Source organism: Sinocyclocheilus grahami, unplaced genomic scaffold (assembly GCF_001515645.1).
Source record: "Sinocyclocheilus grahami isolate Dianchi unplaced genomic scaffold, SAMN03320097.WGS_v1.1 scaffold668.1, whole genome shotgun sequence".
Classification (NCBI taxonomy): domain Eukaryota; kingdom Metazoa; phylum Chordata; class Actinopteri; order Cypriniformes; family Cyprinidae; genus Sinocyclocheilus; species Sinocyclocheilus grahami.
Window position 1 is genome coordinate 514,785 of NW_015505847.1, and position 17,290 is coordinate 532,074.

At 40.4% G+C, this 17,290-nt stretch overlaps 1 protein-coding gene and 2 non-coding genes across 3 annotated transcripts; all 3 read right to left on the bottom strand.

Moving 5' to 3' along the window:
• Window positions 1–1,333: 1,333 nt before the first annotated feature.
• LOC107558955 (uncharacterized) lies at window positions 1,334–11,035 on the bottom strand. Its single transcript, XM_016242668.1, has 4 exons — window positions 10,969–11,035; window positions 5,595–9,838; window positions 2,742–2,929; window positions 1,334–2,392 (listed from the first exon to the last, which is right to left on the bottom strand). Exons 2-4 carry the CDS (start codon window positions 9,790–9,792, stop codon window positions 1,688–1,690), a joined length of 5,091 nt encoding a protein of 1,696 aa, XP_016098154.1. The 5' UTR covers window positions 9,793–9,838; window positions 10,969–11,035; the 3' UTR covers window positions 1,334–1,687.
• A 5,489-nt stretch (window positions 11,036–16,524) lies between these two features.
• On the bottom strand, window positions 16,525–16,596 carry trnaq-cug (transfer RNA glutamine (anticodon CUG)). Its single transcript has one exon. It is a non-coding gene; the product is annotated as a tRNA-Gln (tRNA).
• Window positions 16,597–17,206: 610 nt separating this feature from the next.
• trnaf-gaa (transfer RNA phenylalanine (anticodon GAA)) lies at window positions 17,207–17,279 on the bottom strand. Its single transcript has one exon. It is a non-coding gene; the product is annotated as a tRNA-Phe (tRNA).
• Between the last annotated feature and the right edge of the window lie 11 nt (window positions 17,280–17,290).

Genomic DNA, 17,290 nt, shown 5'->3' on the forward strand with positions numbered 1-17,290 from the left:
TATATATATATATATATATATATATATATATATATATATATATATATATATATATATATATATACACACATGATTATACAGTGATACGATTATACAGTGATCGTTATAGTCATTGTCCATTCAGCCAACTAGAACTGATAACAGTGCAGGAAGGTTAAAGTCTGTGATGAGTAAAAGTCTTTTTAGTCACACTGCCAGAGGCCTCCCACTGGCTGACTCATTGCCATCACTGCATTTACTGATGGCTTGATGACTGATCTCTGTGGAACCCCACTGTGAGAATTTATTCTTGGGCCAAGGCTTTATACTCATTCAGCCATTGTGAATCAGATAAAGAGATTACACTCTCAAGAAGAATGTGCACATCCTGCGTGCTTTCTCCAGGTGCCTTTACAGAATTAAAGGTGAAACTCCTAGGGCTGTGAAATGCTGTATGATTCACAGCACATGTGCACCTGTTGATGAAGGGTAGCGTGAGGATGCAGGAACTGGCTGGGTGTTTTGCGTGTACATAAAATGCACCTGTGGGCATGGACAAAATAATTAAGATTGTCTGTGGGTGGTTTTGAATAAGGTCTTACTGTCTTTTTTTCAGGTCCAAATGTCCACACAAAACCTACATTGTGTGGACCTGAGGAAGGTTCCTATGATGAAAACAGCTTTATACACTGTAAAAATTAATTTTTAAAAAGTCTGCATTTGTTATCATAATAAGATTTTTCTTTCTTTGACTAAGAATGACTTTTGTTTGTTTCCTAAAAATCAGATTGTCAAATCACATATTTAACATAAACAAACCAGTTAAATTACGTTACTTTACATGAAGCGCACTAAATAACTGGTTGTGTGTGTGTGATATTAATAATGTTAATATTAGTTAATGGACCTGAGCTTACATGAACTAACAATGAACAGTTGTATTTTAATTAATAAATACTGTGACAAATATATTGCTCATTGTTAGCTAATGCATACCAATATTAACTTAATTATGTACGTCTAATCAATTGTTCCTGTTTCTTGAAATGTATTATTTTTTATTATATCCAAAGAAAAAGAGAGAAAGCACAGACCAAAAAAACACTACAAATGTCTAAATGACTAGCTGCATTTTGAATCCATAGCTATCTTAGACTGAGAAAACTCGCAGCACTCTATATGAGGAACAAAGCGAATCATATGGTTTTAATAGATGAAAAGCTTCCTTTTCTGTAAACACAGTCACTTCTCATTGAAAAGATAAAACCAAAATTTTGCATGATGCAGAAGGTCACAAAGACAAAGATGTGATAAATCTTCTTCAGGCAGCAGTTTATGAATGTGTGCAGGATTTCAGCATCAGCATTCAGACTGGTATCATTATTCAATTTCGGTCTGTTCCTCATGCAAAGCAATAGTTTGGCCTTGAAAAACTTTGAATATTTGCAATTATTTGAAAACATTATTTCGACTGAGCTTTGATCTGACTGTTACATCAACATACCGTATGTCATTTTAACAAAGTTATACCCCAGTATATAGATTAATGATGATAAAATACCATGGCTTTCATGTCAGCCTAATGATGGCAAGTCACTAAAGCCGCTAAAGGGCTCTTTTGCCATCTGTATAGCGAGGCATTTAGCAGCATCGGACACCTTGGGAGTGAGAATGAGATGTTTTGCCTTGTTTTGTGTGTACGCCCACCTTACTCAAGTTCAATGACTAGTTTTTGCTCATCATCACTGCTGCTGTTACTGTCCTCATGTTCCAGGTAACTACTGATACCTAAATATGTTGGGTTGCTATGTATGGCTGAGGGACATATTTGATAAGTGTGCAGTTCTTGACTAGACATTTGATGTGAGGCATTGCAAGAACTGGGCCCAGCACTGCATGGTGAAGCAATACGTGCATTAACGATCTTAGTCTTTGAAGCACCACAGTTATTTTGCAAAACGCTGGCTGATACAATTGTGCCACTCATTTTGTGCTTTGTTGTCTGTACTTGATTGTCTTTTGAATAAATCCAGTAGCTCATAGGACCCCTTGGCTGTGTCTCCTTTTGGAATTCATTTTGCTTGGTATTCACTTTGTGCGGACGTACCAAAAGATGTCTGCATGTTTGATTAGAATATTTTGGTGAAGATGTCTCCTTTTGGCTTGTCTCTTGAGAAGGACTGTTCCCCAAATATTCACCCATGCTGTCTTTTCTGGTGTTGCTACATTCCCCTTGACCTTGATGTTGAAAGGTTTGTGAAACAATGTTTGTGCAAACAGATGCTTCTGGATTGTTTGACACTCCAAATTTTTCGTGCTGAAGTGGTTCTGAAATGTTGAGGGACACTTCCCGAGAGAAATGTGGGTGAGCTTGAGCAGATGTTTGATGCTCCTCACAAGAAATTGCATCTTCCTATTGTCAAAGGAAACGTACATAACATTAGTACACATTATGGAACACCTCAGACTGTCCAAAGACAGTCCCCTCTAACGCTGTCTTTTGGTTGGATGTGAAGTGGTTTATTACTTAATACTTATAATAATTCATCAAAATAAAACATTTAAAAATAGTATATGGTCTAGTAAATAGTGTAAAATTTGTTGTTGGTTACATCATTGCCCTCAATGTTATGCTAAACACCTGGTTGTGTATTCCACTTTTTTCTTGGATTTGAATGGTCTTTTAGGACTTTCTCCTGTCACTACATATGCTCCCTAATGACCTCCCATTCTTCATGAGCCCATTATTTTGGTTATCTCACCTTTTTTTTGTCTCTTTTGCCATTGTCTTTGAAAACTTGGCATGTGTTGTTCTTGTCAGCCACCTCTGTGCTGGCGCTTTCCCCCTCTCCACCTCCACTCTCAGGATCTTTGGGGATTGATTCCTTGCTCTGTTTCCTAGTGTCCCTCTGAAACGGCAAGCTTTTGAGGGTACCATCCTCCACAGGTCCTGAGGGCAGAACAATGAATGAATATATGCAGCATGTTTTGGAGTCTGCCCTGAAGCCAGGTTTCAGCTTATTCTTTCGGTCCATCACAAACGTTTGTTTGTATGTCCTATGAGGGCAGTTCCAAGTATTGAAATTATTTAATGGCACAAAGAGTATGGGCAGGTAGTATAATACATCTTTTTGAGGTCCAAATGTCCACACAAACATTGTGTGGATCTGAGGAATGTTCCTATGATGAAAACAGCTGTAAAAATAAAAAAGTCTGAAGATATGTCAAATCACATATTAAACATAAATGAACCAGTACAATTATGTAAATTTACATGAAGCACACTTACAAAAAAAAAAATCCAGTATAAAAGCACTAAATAATTGTTTGGGTGTATGTAATATTAATACTGTTAATAGTAGTTAATGGACCTGAGCTTAAATGAACTAACAATGAACAGTTGTATTTTAATTAATAAATACTGAAACAAATATATTGCTCATTGTTAGTTAATGATAGTTAATGCATTAACCAATGATTAGTTAGTTCTGTACATCTAATCAATTGTTCCTGTATCTTGAAAAGTATTTTTTATTATATCCAAATAGAGAGAGAGAAAGCACAGACAAAAAAGCACTACAAAAGTCTAAATGACTAGCTGCATTTTGAATCCATATCCAGTTTGTTTGTATGTCCTATGAGGCCAGTTCCAAGTATTGAAATAAATTCACTTCGCAAGAGGATGGGGTTGTTGTATAATACTGACATGACCAGAAGTGTTACTTTTTATTACGTTGTTCAAAACATGATCATTCATAAAATATGATCATGCACACCCAACTGTTTATGTCAACTTTTTTATAGGCAACTAAAGAGGTTTTATTGCAATCAAAAACTTCTTTGTCCAAAACTGATCAATTGGAAACAGAAATCTCTTTAAAACTGAACATAAAACTGTTATTGTGAATGCAAACGTTTCAGCCAGAAAACGTATGTAATTAATGTGCAGATCTTTTGACGTTCAGCCTCCTGGAACATATGCCTCATTGCAAACCCAATGTCAGCCAAATGAAGAAAAAAAATAACATGACAGATTCACATTGTATTTCAAGGCACACGGACCAACATATGCTACCATATATTATGGCGGTGGAGATATAAAAATGATTGTCTTGATGAAAAACAATCAGTCAGGTTCTCTGGGGTGGAACTGGTTTGGCTGAACTCTTCCGCATGTCTCTGTGCAGCATTGCTCAGAAAAGGAGGCTGCGTTTGGCTCTCAGATTGCTTGTCAGCCGTCTGGAATGGAGACAGGCACAAAATCTCCCTTTAACATCTGGGTCTTTGCTCTGGTGAGTCCCTGTGGGGACCATCTTCCAGTGATCTCTGATCCTGTGAACCCTGTCAATTCCTGAACACATCTTATCAGTCAAACCTACGGCAGTCCAGGCTAGTTGGGAGGGTTAAGATATCTGTTCTGATCAACTATTTTATCTCTAATAGAGAGACCACCATTCACTTGAACTCAAGAAGCAACCATTTCCTTAGCACTTTTCCTCAGCTTTTTCTTTCGGGGGGCTGTGTGTTTTGTTTATTCTAAGCCCCTCTGATTGACCCTTGACCTTCTTCATATTTGTTCCTGTGACTAATTTGAGTGACCTGTGACCTAATGAAAGGGAATCTCTTCAGAGTGCGAATAACACCGTAAAGACTGCAAGGATCAAATGTTTCCCTCTAACAAGTAACTCAGATAAGAGAAACATCAGGTCAGTGTAAGAATACAGTGGAATTACAAAGGTTAGGACAGAAAAATGCCGCAAAGAATGTGATGACAACTTAATGATGTTCACCTTAGATTCACCCTCGCACACTAAAATCTTGGTGATCCTACTGAATTCAAAACAGGTTCTGCTTGTGAACTGATATCACTTGATAACTTGAACGGGCAAGACAGAATGGTTTAACAGCTTTGCCCTTTTTTGACATAATTATGCTAAATGTGTAGTGCTGTATACCAATCTGAGATGTCTCTGGCATGTCTCTCATGATACAGGAAACATAATTTTTAATATAATATTAATGGTCACAGTTTATGCAATTTATTTGGTCATTAGTAAATTGCACGTCCTTTAAATTTGATGTAATAAACTTTTTTCCATGCAAGCATCCTTTTCTGAAGATTTCATTCTTTAACCTGTAATTTGCATTTTATTACTATTTTTGTCTGACTACTTCAATAGCAAGGTTTTCTGTATTCATCCACTTAGAATTCTGCAACATTTCACAAAGAATTCAAAGATTTTGGTAATATTCTTATGTTGCATGTGACTTTTCATAATATTGGTAAAAAAAAAAACTTAGCAACTCAACAGCTCAAGTGTTAAAAGTATAAAATGTCTGCTGTAATTTACAAGTGTGGGTGCAAATTAGACTTTCTCACAGAGGTCAAGAGCAACATTGGAGGACAATGTCTATTAACAGACACACAGGAATTTTAGATCTCTTGTCACCATCTTGTGGAGAGAAAATGTTATGGCACCCTGTGTTATAAGTATTTATTATGTATAATGTCTAGCTATGGTTGCTCTATCGCATGCAAGTACTACACAGTGCTATACTTTAAATAGCATGACAATATTACTTTGCAGAGTTATATAGTTAGAATTTGGTCCCACCTGTAAATATTTCCAGATTGGCATGGTGTGTATGGACATCTCCACATATGGTGCTGTCTTCAAGAATGCTATGAACGTTAGATGTCCTGTTCAGCATCGGACAGGATGCTTTCACTTCACTATAGGTGTCATTCCCAAAGTCACCTGGGCCTAGAGCAAAGGCCTGTTTGAAATCATACTGTGTAGGTGTTTGGCCTGGACAAAATGTTTCAGTCACCAGTGTCCCATGCTTGCAGCTGAGCTTACATTTGTGACATGCTCTCATTTCTCTTGTATCTAAACCTGAGCTGGCACATGCAGCCCAGTGTGGCTTGTTGTGACTGGGTTGTATTGTGGAGTTTAGCGCTTTTTGCATATGATGTGATTCTGCAGAAGAGGTGTTTTTCTCACAAATACAAGTTCTGATCTTTGTTTGAATACTTTCACAGTTTCCTGATAATGTGACTGGCATGAGGTGGCCTGTTTCATTTGGCTCAACTGGCTTAGTATTTGTTATAGTTTGAATGTGATTTGGCTCCATTAAACTGAACAGCTCTTTATCTCTGGATGTCTCTATGAATGTTTGGTCCTCAGAGGAGTTGTCCGAATCGTGGTTATGGACAGAACTGTTTTGGGGCTCTTTGTCATTTCCTCTTCTAGAATAGTTACTGTCCACAAAACGACGTTCACTTGGTTTGTCTCCAGCCGCTAGTTTGTGGCATGTCTCTGTGGTAACTTCAAATGCAGGAGATTTTCTCTCCTGTGAATTCTCAGGTATCTTCTGTGGTTCATACAATTGTCCAGTTGAATTTGTTTTGTAATCCACTGAGGCTGAGATATGAACCTTTTTCTGTGGATGTGACCAAGATGAAACACACTGAGGGCTTCCATTTGTAAAATTTGTATCATTTTGAGAGTTTAAACTACAAACAATTTCTGCTTTGTTTATTGGACTGGCAGATTCACAACTGGAACCGCTCTTTTTGCTCATCTCAGCATTATTTACCATTTCCTGTGCCATGCACACACGAGTCACATCATTGCTATACACCTCCTGTGAAAGTGTTGTCTGGTTTGTTAAATTGCTTGAAGTTGTTGTTTCAATATGAGGCTCTATCAGTGCTAGCTGTTCATCAGAAATGAGCTGCATGACTATCTGGAGGTCTGCTGTTCGTACATAAAATGTGTTCTGAGCCTGTGCTGAGCCATTTAGTAGTATCATGTTTCCTTCAGACTGGGACCCTTGAAAGTCATCAGTGGCCATTTTAGAGGCCGTGCTTTTCAGAGTATTCTCATACACTGTGGATTTGGTGTCCCCTGTAAGACCAAGAGGTTTTCCTGATTCATTCACAGGGGAGGCAGGATGGTTTTGTACTGTAGGTGTCGTAGTTACTGAAGAACAGGTTTGTACACCAGATACTGAACAATAACTCGTTGTTGACGTGTTCAGTGATGTAACAGGCTGAGTGTTGTCTGAGGTTGATGATACAAAACCTGTTGACGGGTTTTCTATCACATGTGTTGCACGGTTGCTCTGCAACAAAGATATTTGATGCTGCAATGGTGGAGAAACAAGTGAAATTGATGTAGGTGTGGTACACTGAACCTGTGTCAGGAATTTGGATAAAGTTTGATTTAGCTCTGAACAGGAAAGCGATAAAATAGGCATTGAAGTTGTTGCGCATAATACATCTTGTTTACTCTGGTCAAAGGTTGTGACTATTGAAACACCCTGACACTGTTTTGAGGGTAGTACACTGTTCTCAAGATGACACTGCACTGTAGTTTGGCAGCTTTGCCTGAGATCTGGAACGTTGGAGCAAGTGCTATGTGCAAAAGCGGAGCCAGAACAAGAAGCCGACACTCCATCTGTGGAACACGGAATCTTCAGCTGATATTTGGGAGGAAAGCTGGTCTTGCCTTCAGGGACAGTAGGGCTGCTGATAGAACCAGACGGGGTGCCAGATGTCCCACTCACATTGATAAAGCAAAAAGCAGGGCAAAGAGTATTACCAAGGAACTGACTTGGATTTGACAACTGATGTATTAAGCTACCTTGCGGGTGGAGATTTTGCATGTTGACCTTTTGTGCCGGAACTGTGATGGAACCGTACGTTGCACAAGCTGACAGGGGTAATTGACTAATTAAACCACACAGATTTCCATTTGCATCTCCAGTTCTAGGATCTGAAATACTGAGCATTTGCACATCATTCCCAGTGCGCTGTTTCTTCCTCTCTGATGGGATATGGAAGTCAGCGTGTTGTGTTATTATTTCATCACTTTCCATGTCTTCCCCCTTATTATTTTCAAAGCTGGTATATGACACCTTAAAGTCCTTTTGTAAGGTCACAACAGAACAAGAAGTAAAGCTCAGAGACACGGATCCATTGTCCTTCTGTTGGCTAATTTGAATTCCCAGGCTTTGGTCAGAATTCAGTGTAGTCTTTTTCGCCTTCAGTGTACAGTCTTTCTCAGTATTGTAGAGTTTTGTAAATGTCCCACCTTTGTAAGTGTGCCATTTTGTGTAGTCAAATTTTTGGGCTTTCTTCCTGTAGTTTCCTTTTATAGTTAGCTCTGTTCCAACATCAGTGCTGTCTCCATCAGAGCTAAGGCTGCTAATACTATCTCTTTCAACTGGGGATCCCTCTGCAGTAGGCAGACAATCTACCGCTACCTGCCTAACTAGTGAGCGATGACCTGGTGCTTGGTGGTCTGATGACCGTAATGGGTAAAAATGCCCTGCACTGCACCGTCTGCTAAGATTCAAATTCATTGCTCCATCAGTGGGTTTGCCATCCATAGGGAAGGGTAAAGAACTGCTTCGAGTTAATGGTGCATGCTCCAAGCCAGTGGAGTGCTGTGTAGGCACAGGGCCGTGAATTGCCCCACCTCCTCTGTCTTGATTTTGTGAGCTTGAGCTATGCTTGCTGCTCTTTATCTCAAAATGGAAGGAGTCTTTATAAGTGTATGGCACAGGAAGATCAATGCTTCCTTGTTTTGACAATATTGTCTTTCTTGGCCGCACAGTTTCCAGTTGCTTATTATCCACCAACACACTATTCTGATATATAAGCTTTGAAATCCGTTCTTCCAGCTTCTGCTTCTCCTGAATGGACACCTTGCATTTGAGGTCAGAGGTCATATCTGAGGGTGTCTGGGAGGCACCTGGTTCCTGCCGTTCCATAATGGCGTCTGTCAATGATCCCATACTGGGATAACTTGCTCCAGGACTGCTGGATGAATGCTGCTCACTGCTGTCACTAAAGCCAGAGTCTGTACTGTCGTGGCTTTGAGATTTTCCTCGGGACATGGGGGAATCCCACGGTTTGGAAAATAAAGCTTCCTGCCTCTGAAGAGGCATACGATTTGGAGTCAGCTGTGTACATCCATCCTCACTCAGTGCACTTGTCTGCTGGTTAGCAGGATTATTTTTCACACCATCTGATAATTCCACAGTTTTTCTCAAAGAATTTATGTTGTCTTGAAGCGCTGGTGTTGTGCTTAATCCAACCATGGCAGCATTGTGCAGTGCCCATTCTATAGACATTGTCTTAGTCTCTATAGAGTCTACCTGGCTCGGTATTGTCAATACAGGAAGAACTTCTTTGCTCCTCTTCATGTCAGCTGAATCATGGCCATTCATCTCACAGGATGGACTAGTACAGTTGTCCTTTAAACTCTCCGTGCTCTCCTGGCTGCTGAAGGTGCCTTTGTCAGATTCGCTGGAAAGGCGGGCATGAGCCTGTGTCCGCTTGTGTTTATAAAGGTTACTCTGCGTCTTGAAGGAAATGCCACAGGTAGTGCAGGGATATGGTCGCTCTCCTGTGTGGCAACGAAGATGTTTCTCAAGCACGCTGGGCTTCAGACAGTCCTTTCCGCACTGTGGGCAAATGTGCTTCCCAACAGACTTAAGTCTGCCCGAGGTTGCTGGAGCCACTAGCCTTTGTTGTTGCAAAACAGCCCCGCTGGCAATATGCAGTGTCAGAGAGGGCAGAGTCGAGCTGCTACACATCCTTGGAAGGAACAGTGGTACAACCGTTGCATCCTGCAAGGCTCCAGGTTGGGCCTGAGGATATAGCTGCAGGCCAGGGGCAGGAATGCTGTGGACATACATAGTCGTGAGAGGGGCCTTAACATGCGTCTCTTCCTCTCTCTGTGCAGACGCTGAACACTGAGGCTCGGTAGCTCTCACAAAGCTCTGCTTGCTAGTTGCCATGGTAACACAACCCTTGTGATGCTGGGAGATGGAGCTCACTGATTACCTAAAAAAATAAACAGTTTCATTATTATTATTATTATTATTATTATTATACTTTTTCATTAGGCCTGGACTCTGGATCAAATGATTCCTCCCCCAAATCTGAATTGGAATACAGGCGATAGGAAGTTAAAAATTTCACACATATTACAAATCACCATTGTTTAAAAGGACTGAGAGGGTAGAAGCTACAAAATGTGTATTAAAGCTGGCTGACTTCAAAGGAAAATGCTATAGTAGCAGAAAAATGGTTGATTATTGATTTACTTGAAAAAAATTAACTTGCTCACTTTAGGAGTATGTTTACATTTGACAACTATTGTCTTTTCTCTGCTCAATAAATCATGGAAATGTAAAAATGTGGTGAAGATACTTCATGATGGCTTTGATTTTAAGTCTAGTGGGAATCTCATATTTAATGTGAACAAATGGTCAATATTTGCATATTGCAGAAGCACCAGAGGAGTATGAGTAGAAAATGGTGGTGGTAGAGTTATGACTCATTTCTAGAAAAATGATAGCATCAAGGTCCTCCTACCTAGACTAGATTATTTTCGCATTTATGGAAATGTGAAGACATTTTTTATTATTATTTGAAAATACTTAATTTTGCTTATCTTTTTGTCTCTTAAATTTTCTGTTTTAGCTCTTGTAACATGATTGCAGATTTATGATGATCTATTTAAGATGAACACTTTAGAGTTAAGACAGTCCTGTCTAAAAAATTTATTAATTGGAGATTTGCAGAAAGTTTGTCATAAATTTTTACTGTCTTAAAAAAAACTATTTTGAACCCTGGCTCTACAGCTGTTCATTAAATCTGATGCTGTACAGTTTAGCTTGTTCACAGGACAGATATTATTAGACAAATTTACAAATTACATCACTATGAAAAAAAGCCCAGGTTTTAAATTATATAAACTACAATAACATTACCTTCCACCCCTAGTTACTTGCAGAAATAAAGAAGTTAAATTTAAACAGTACAGTTCTTTGTATTGTTCACATCCCTTTATCTGTGACCTGTCGTCTGTGTATCACATATTTACGCTTACGAAAGATTCCTAGCTCATCAAAAGATATGAAGAAGATCAGTCTGCATGCTCTAACATAGTGCAATCATAGGTCACTCACCAGAGCTTAGAACTTAAAGGTGACACGGCAGCAGCTAAAGATTGCCCAATTAAATCCACAATGTGGAAACAAAAATCCGGCTTTGGAACAGTGCGAGGTAAAACAAACAGGAGCGTGACAGAGAGCATGTGACCATGGAACCCTCTCTCACCACAAAGGCCCTTGGTTCCTCTTCCCTATTTAGTTTTCTTACAGCCATTTTTGCTGCTGATGGAGGAAATACAAACGTCATTCATGCAAATGTGACTGGATGACGGTGACAACACAATGTAAAAAGTATATGAGAGAAAGTGAAAGAGGAAGAGAGAAGTCACTGACAATGCCATTAAAAACAAAGTTCAGGGAGCCAGCACTTTGAAAGAAATGAACCCAAACCAAAGTGAAGATCATGCCGCAACATGGAGATCTAGAAAGAAAGACAAAATGAGATGGACACAGATAGGGAAGAAAGCAGATGGAGGGAGGGAGAGAGAGAGAGAGAAAGTGAGAGTGAGCTTGTAAGACAGAGAGAGAGAGTGCAGCACATAACAACACAACTAAAGAGAAAAAAAAATCCTTGTTCAAAAAAGGAAGTACTATGAACATGCAGACCCACCTCAAAAAGATCATTTCACCCACAAATGCACACACACTGTGTTTGCTGCATGTACCTGACTTCTGTTTCTGGCTTTTCTCACTCCTCCAGTCACACACAAGGAGGAGAAGTGTAACAGAATGTGTGGCTGTGTAACATTTCATGGTGCATGGTTTTATTTATTTATTTTGTAAGACATGCTAGTAGCTACTCATCAAAAGTGGCTTGTGTCTGGCACCCAATGATCAGAGAGTACATCAGCTACCATCTGTGCTTTAAACTACAGCAGAGCAATGGATGGCTCATTATTTCCTGTAAACAAAAGCAAAAGCTAAAGCAAATCCTCCAGAGGAATAAAATCTGATTCTGTTATCCTTCTGTGATAAATTGTTTTGGCCTTCACTATCTGCTTCTCATCTAATTGTAATTACATCAGAAAGGCAAAAAAAAAAAAAAACCCAGCCATAGTTCAAAACAAAACAAAACAAACTGTTTAGAAAAGCTAATTAATGTATTTGATTGTTATACACTGAACAAAATTTTAAACGCAACACTTTTATTTTTGCCCCCATTTTTCATGAGTTCAACTCAAAGAGCTAAGACCTTTTCTATGTACACAAAAGGCCTATTTCTCTCAAATATTGTTCACAAATCTGTCTAAATCTGTGTTAGTGAGCACTTCTCCTTTGCCGAGATAATCCATCCACCTCACAGGTTTGGCATATCAAGATGCTGATTAGACAGCATGATTATTGCCCAGGTGTGCCTTAGGCTGGCCACAATAAAAGGCCACTCTAAAATGTGCAGTTTTATCACACAGCACAATGCCACAGATGTCGCAAGTTTTGAGGGAGCGTGCAATTGGCATGCTGACATTGAATCGGTCTCACAACCGCAGACCACGTGTAACCACACCAGCCCAGGACCTCCACATCCAGCATCTTCATACAAAATATTGAGAATGCAGGTTAGTTGAAAGTTAGCAAAAAATCTAAATGAAAATCTAAAAATAATACATTAACATTACAAAAAAAGTTTTAAAGTTTAAAGTTTAATTTCAGCTTCACTGTGCACAATTACAGCTTTTTTCAACTGCTTACATTTTCAAAACATTGCCTCTTTTTTTCAAATCTTTACACACAAATCCAAGAATTGCACACACAAAATGCAAAATGCCTCACATCTCTTGGAAAATGAAGCACTGTATTCAAAATATCACAAACATATCTCAAAAGCAAACATTTGCAAACACCTTTGCCTTTGCTGTAATTCCTGTTAGATTTTTGTGTGTTGTGTTTTGCAAAAGTGTTTTATGAAATTGAAAACTGAGTCAAAGACTGAGAATTAGTGTATGGTTTTGCAGATTTGGTGAGTGGTTCTGGTGTTTGAATGTCAGGTTTCAGAAATTGTGTGACAAGTAAAGATTTAGGGACCTATCATACACTCAGCACAATGTGGCGCCAGGTGCAACGCAAGTGTTCTTTGCTAGTTTCAGCCCGACGCAGTTGTCATTTTCATGTCCTGCGTTGTTTAAATAGCAAATGCATTTGCGCTCATTTGTGCGCCCATGGGCGTGCTGGTCTGAAAACGAGGTGTGTTCAGGCCCAACTAAAACCTGGTCTAAAGTCTGCCGCAATATTTTATCTATTTATTTATTTATTTGTTTTTGTTATTTAAAGAGTGCGTTAGTAATATGCGCCTATATGCGGGTGCACAGTATGCGTACACTTTGCTTATTACACACACAGGGATGCACAGCAGCACACAAACATTTTTAAAAATGAAAAATTAAAGGATTAAAATGTAAAAGATTATTATTGTGTACATAAATATAAAAATGCCTACATGTCATAATGGATAGTCTTTGCATGTATCAGAATTACGCGCTCAAGCAGATCCGTTCCCTCACTAGAGAAGCATTCAGTTTTTCTGCTTGCTAATTCCGCCATGTAAATAGCGAATCCACCATGGCGTGAGCACAACTGGCTTTTAAAGGGAATGGGAGATGAGACTCTGATTGGTTTATGGCACGTTACACCCAAAACACACCCATTACTCATTAAGAGAATAGGGACAACCCTTTTAGACCATGCGCCGGGCACGCCGACCATTCTTCCCGTCCTTAAACTAGCAAAAGTGGATTCGGACACGCCATAAGCGCAGTTGCACTGTGCGCTTTAGACCATACGCTTTAGATCGTTAAAATAGGGCCCTTAGTGTGTAAGCAGTTGAAAAAAACTGTAAAACCAGTCATACGCACACACAATGCACAAATGCAGAAATAAAGGTACAAAAGCTGTCACCTGGCCAGTACCTTATTAAAAGGTAAACCTTGGTACCTAAAGGGTCCATATAAGTACCTTAAAGGTACATATTAGTACCTAAAGCACCGGTGTCCAAACTCGGTTCTGGAGGACCAGTGTCCTGCAGAGTTTAGCTCCAACTTGCTTCAACACACCAGCATGGACATTTCTAGAATGTCTAGTAAGACCTTAACTTGATGGTTCAGGTGTGTTTAATTGGGGATAGAGCTAAACTCTGCAAGACAGTGGGCCCTAATTTAATCAGTTAGTCAAAAGGCATATCCCTGCAGAAATGTAAACATTTAAAATACACAAGTTCTTTCATTGTGCCATTTTTTAAAGTGGAATTCAGGAACTCTAAAACCAGAACAAATTCTGGTTTTGTTTAAAATGATCTGAATACGTCTCTGCATTTCTGGCCATATCAAACCACGAATGGCATGACTGCATGTTAATTGGTAGTCTAATTTAAAGTTTGCTGCTTACATTTTTTTCATGTATATCAGACAATTGTTTACAGTTCTTGCACAAGGTACACTGGCACATTGTTTAAAATAAAATTCACTTTACAGAACAGGCTACATGAATAGTTAACTATTCAAGTAATGCATCAGACCTGCACAGAACGGAACACACCGACACACAGTTGTTATGCTTACACCAAAAAGATGTCCAACACTTCTGTACTCAGCGCCGGTTGCAAGCTTCCACAGTGCGATGGCTACTCTTTTCTTTAGAGGTACACACACGCGGAAGTTTGTGTCCCGTCTCTCCATCGCTGGACGCAGTTTGTTGCACAAGTCGATAAATGTTTCTTCGGACATTCTAAAGTCCCCCAGCCACTGAGTGTCTGTAAAACCGGGAACAATCACATCCCACCACTCTGAAGCTCGGTTAAATGTCCAAACAGATGATCTGTTGTGGTGACTTTTTTGCGAAATGTGGAAGCTCTGTAATGCACAGAATACGCATTTTAATATGTTATACTGGCAGTTAAGTTCATTATTTGCTTTGCAACAGAGATAGAAGTTAGCTAGTGATGTGCTTTTAGATGCTTACCCTTGCGCGCCATCGAGCAAACCAAATGTTGTCGTATTGTATTGTTTGGCTGCCATCAGCCTCTTTTGAAACAAACTCCTTCGTCTTGCAGTTAAAAACATCCACATGCCAAGAATGAAGAACACCATTCCATCGATATGCTCCATTGTTGTGTGTGTGCAGTGCAGGCCATCTGAACCATCTCAGAAATGACACCTCATGTCAGTGCAAGCGCTCTAAGCCAACGAGCTAAGTGGTCAACCAAGATTAAATTGCAGACGAGGAACAAAGAAGAACAGTGAGATGCGGGCTTGAATATGAGCAAAGCAGCACTAGTCCTACTTGACGGCAGCTTGCGATTGGCCCAGAGAAGTCAGCAAGGGTGGATACTGCTCAAGAAAAGAGGCAGCAAAGACAGAGGTGGGCTCGTCCATGATTTGAACCTGAGACCTCTCACACCCAAAGCGAGAATCAAAATGTTCTCAATTTATTGTGTGTTCTAGATTCTTTGGGAACACTCACCATGTCAGATTCAACACATTTGCACAGTTAAAGGAGGCCATAGTAGCACTCCCTTTCAAGAAACACTGCCACAGAGAAGGTTGCTACTTAAGCTCCTCTTCGCCAAGCACTGCGAATCAATAACAGGCAGATTCAGAGTCCAGAGTGCTAACCGTTACACCATGGAACCAAGCAGCTACAGGGGCGTCTGCTCTTCTGTTTGCAGTGTAGCACTGACTCAGAAGGAGGCGCTGAGAAAAGCAACTGAGTATCAGAATGGTGTCCAAAAAGCTCCCCCTGCTCCCCTCTGCCAAAACCGAACCAGGGACCTTCAGATCTTCAGTCTAATGCTCTCCCAACTGAGCTATTTCGGCCTCGGAGTAAAAGTTTGTAACCGACTGAGTGACCTACTCAATTCTTACTTCTACTTTGTTCCTGTTCAGTTTATTGTGTGTTCTAGATTCTTTTTGAACACTCACCATGTCAGATTCATCTCATTTCCACCGTTAAAGCACCTCTTTGCCAAGCACTGCCAAACAAAATCTGGCAGGATCCAGCCCATCTGAGCCATCTCAGAAATGACACCTCATGTCAGTGCAAGTGCTCTAAGCCAACGAGCTAAGTGGTCAACCAAGATTAAATTGCAGACGAGGTACAAAGCACAACGAGATGCGGGCTTGAATATGAGCAGAAACAGCACTAGTCTTACTTGACGGCAGCTTGCGATTGGCCCAGCAGAAAAACTGTCTGAGGTCTGTAATGCTTCTTCACAGGAGGTAACGGTGACACAAGTCTGCTACATTTAGTTCTACGTTGTTCCTGTTCAGTTTCACTAGTCTTACTTGACGGCAGCTTGCGATTGGCCCAGAGAAGTCAGCAAGAATGGATACTGCTCAAGAAATGAGGCAGCAAAGACAAAGGTGGGCTCGTCCAGGATTTGAACCTGGGACCTCTCACACCCAAAGCGAGAATCATAACGTTCCCAGTTTATTGTGTGTTCTAGATTCTTTGGGAACAGTCACCATGTCAGATTCAACACATTTGCACAGTTAAAGGAGGCCATAGTAGCACTCCCTTTCAAGACACGCTGCCACAGAGAAGGTTGTGACTTAAACTCCTCTTTGCCAAGCAATAACAGACAGGTTCCAACGAGATTTGAACTCGGATCACTGGATTCAGAGTCCAGAGTGCTCACCTTTACACCATGGAACCAAGTAGCAGCAGAGGCGTCTGCTCTTCTGTTTGCAGTGTAGCACTGACTCAGAAGGAGGCGCTGAAAAAAGCAACTGACCAGTGAGCATCAGAATGGTGTCCAAAAAGCTTTGCCTGCTCCCTCTGCATCTGACCAGGGACCTTTAGATCTTCAGTCTAACGCTCTCCCAACTGAGCTATTTCAGCCTCTGAAAAAAGTCTGTAACAGACTGAGTGACCTATTCAATGCAACGCAAGCAAAAGGTTAGAGACCAATTAGAAGTATTGCCGGCACTGCCACACACATCATGCTTTTTTCGCTGAAGAAAAACTGTCTGAGGTCTGTAATGCTTCTTCACAGGAGGTAACGGTGACACAAGTCTGCTACATTTAGTTCTACGTTGTTCCTGTTCAGTTTATTGTGTGTTCTAGATTCTTTGTGAACACTCACCATGTCAGATTCATCTCATTTGCATGGTTAAAGCGCCTCTTTGCCAAGCACTGCCAAACAAAATCGGGCAGGTTCCAGCCCATGTTTGCAGTGTAGCACTGACTCAGAAGGAGGCGCTGAAAAAAGCAACTGACCAGCAAGCATCAGAATGGTGTCCAAAAAGCTTTGCCTACTCCCCTCTGCCGAAACCCGGGATCGGACCAGTGACCTTTAGATCTTCAGTCTAACGCTCCCCCAACTGAGCTATTTCGGCCTCTGAAAAAA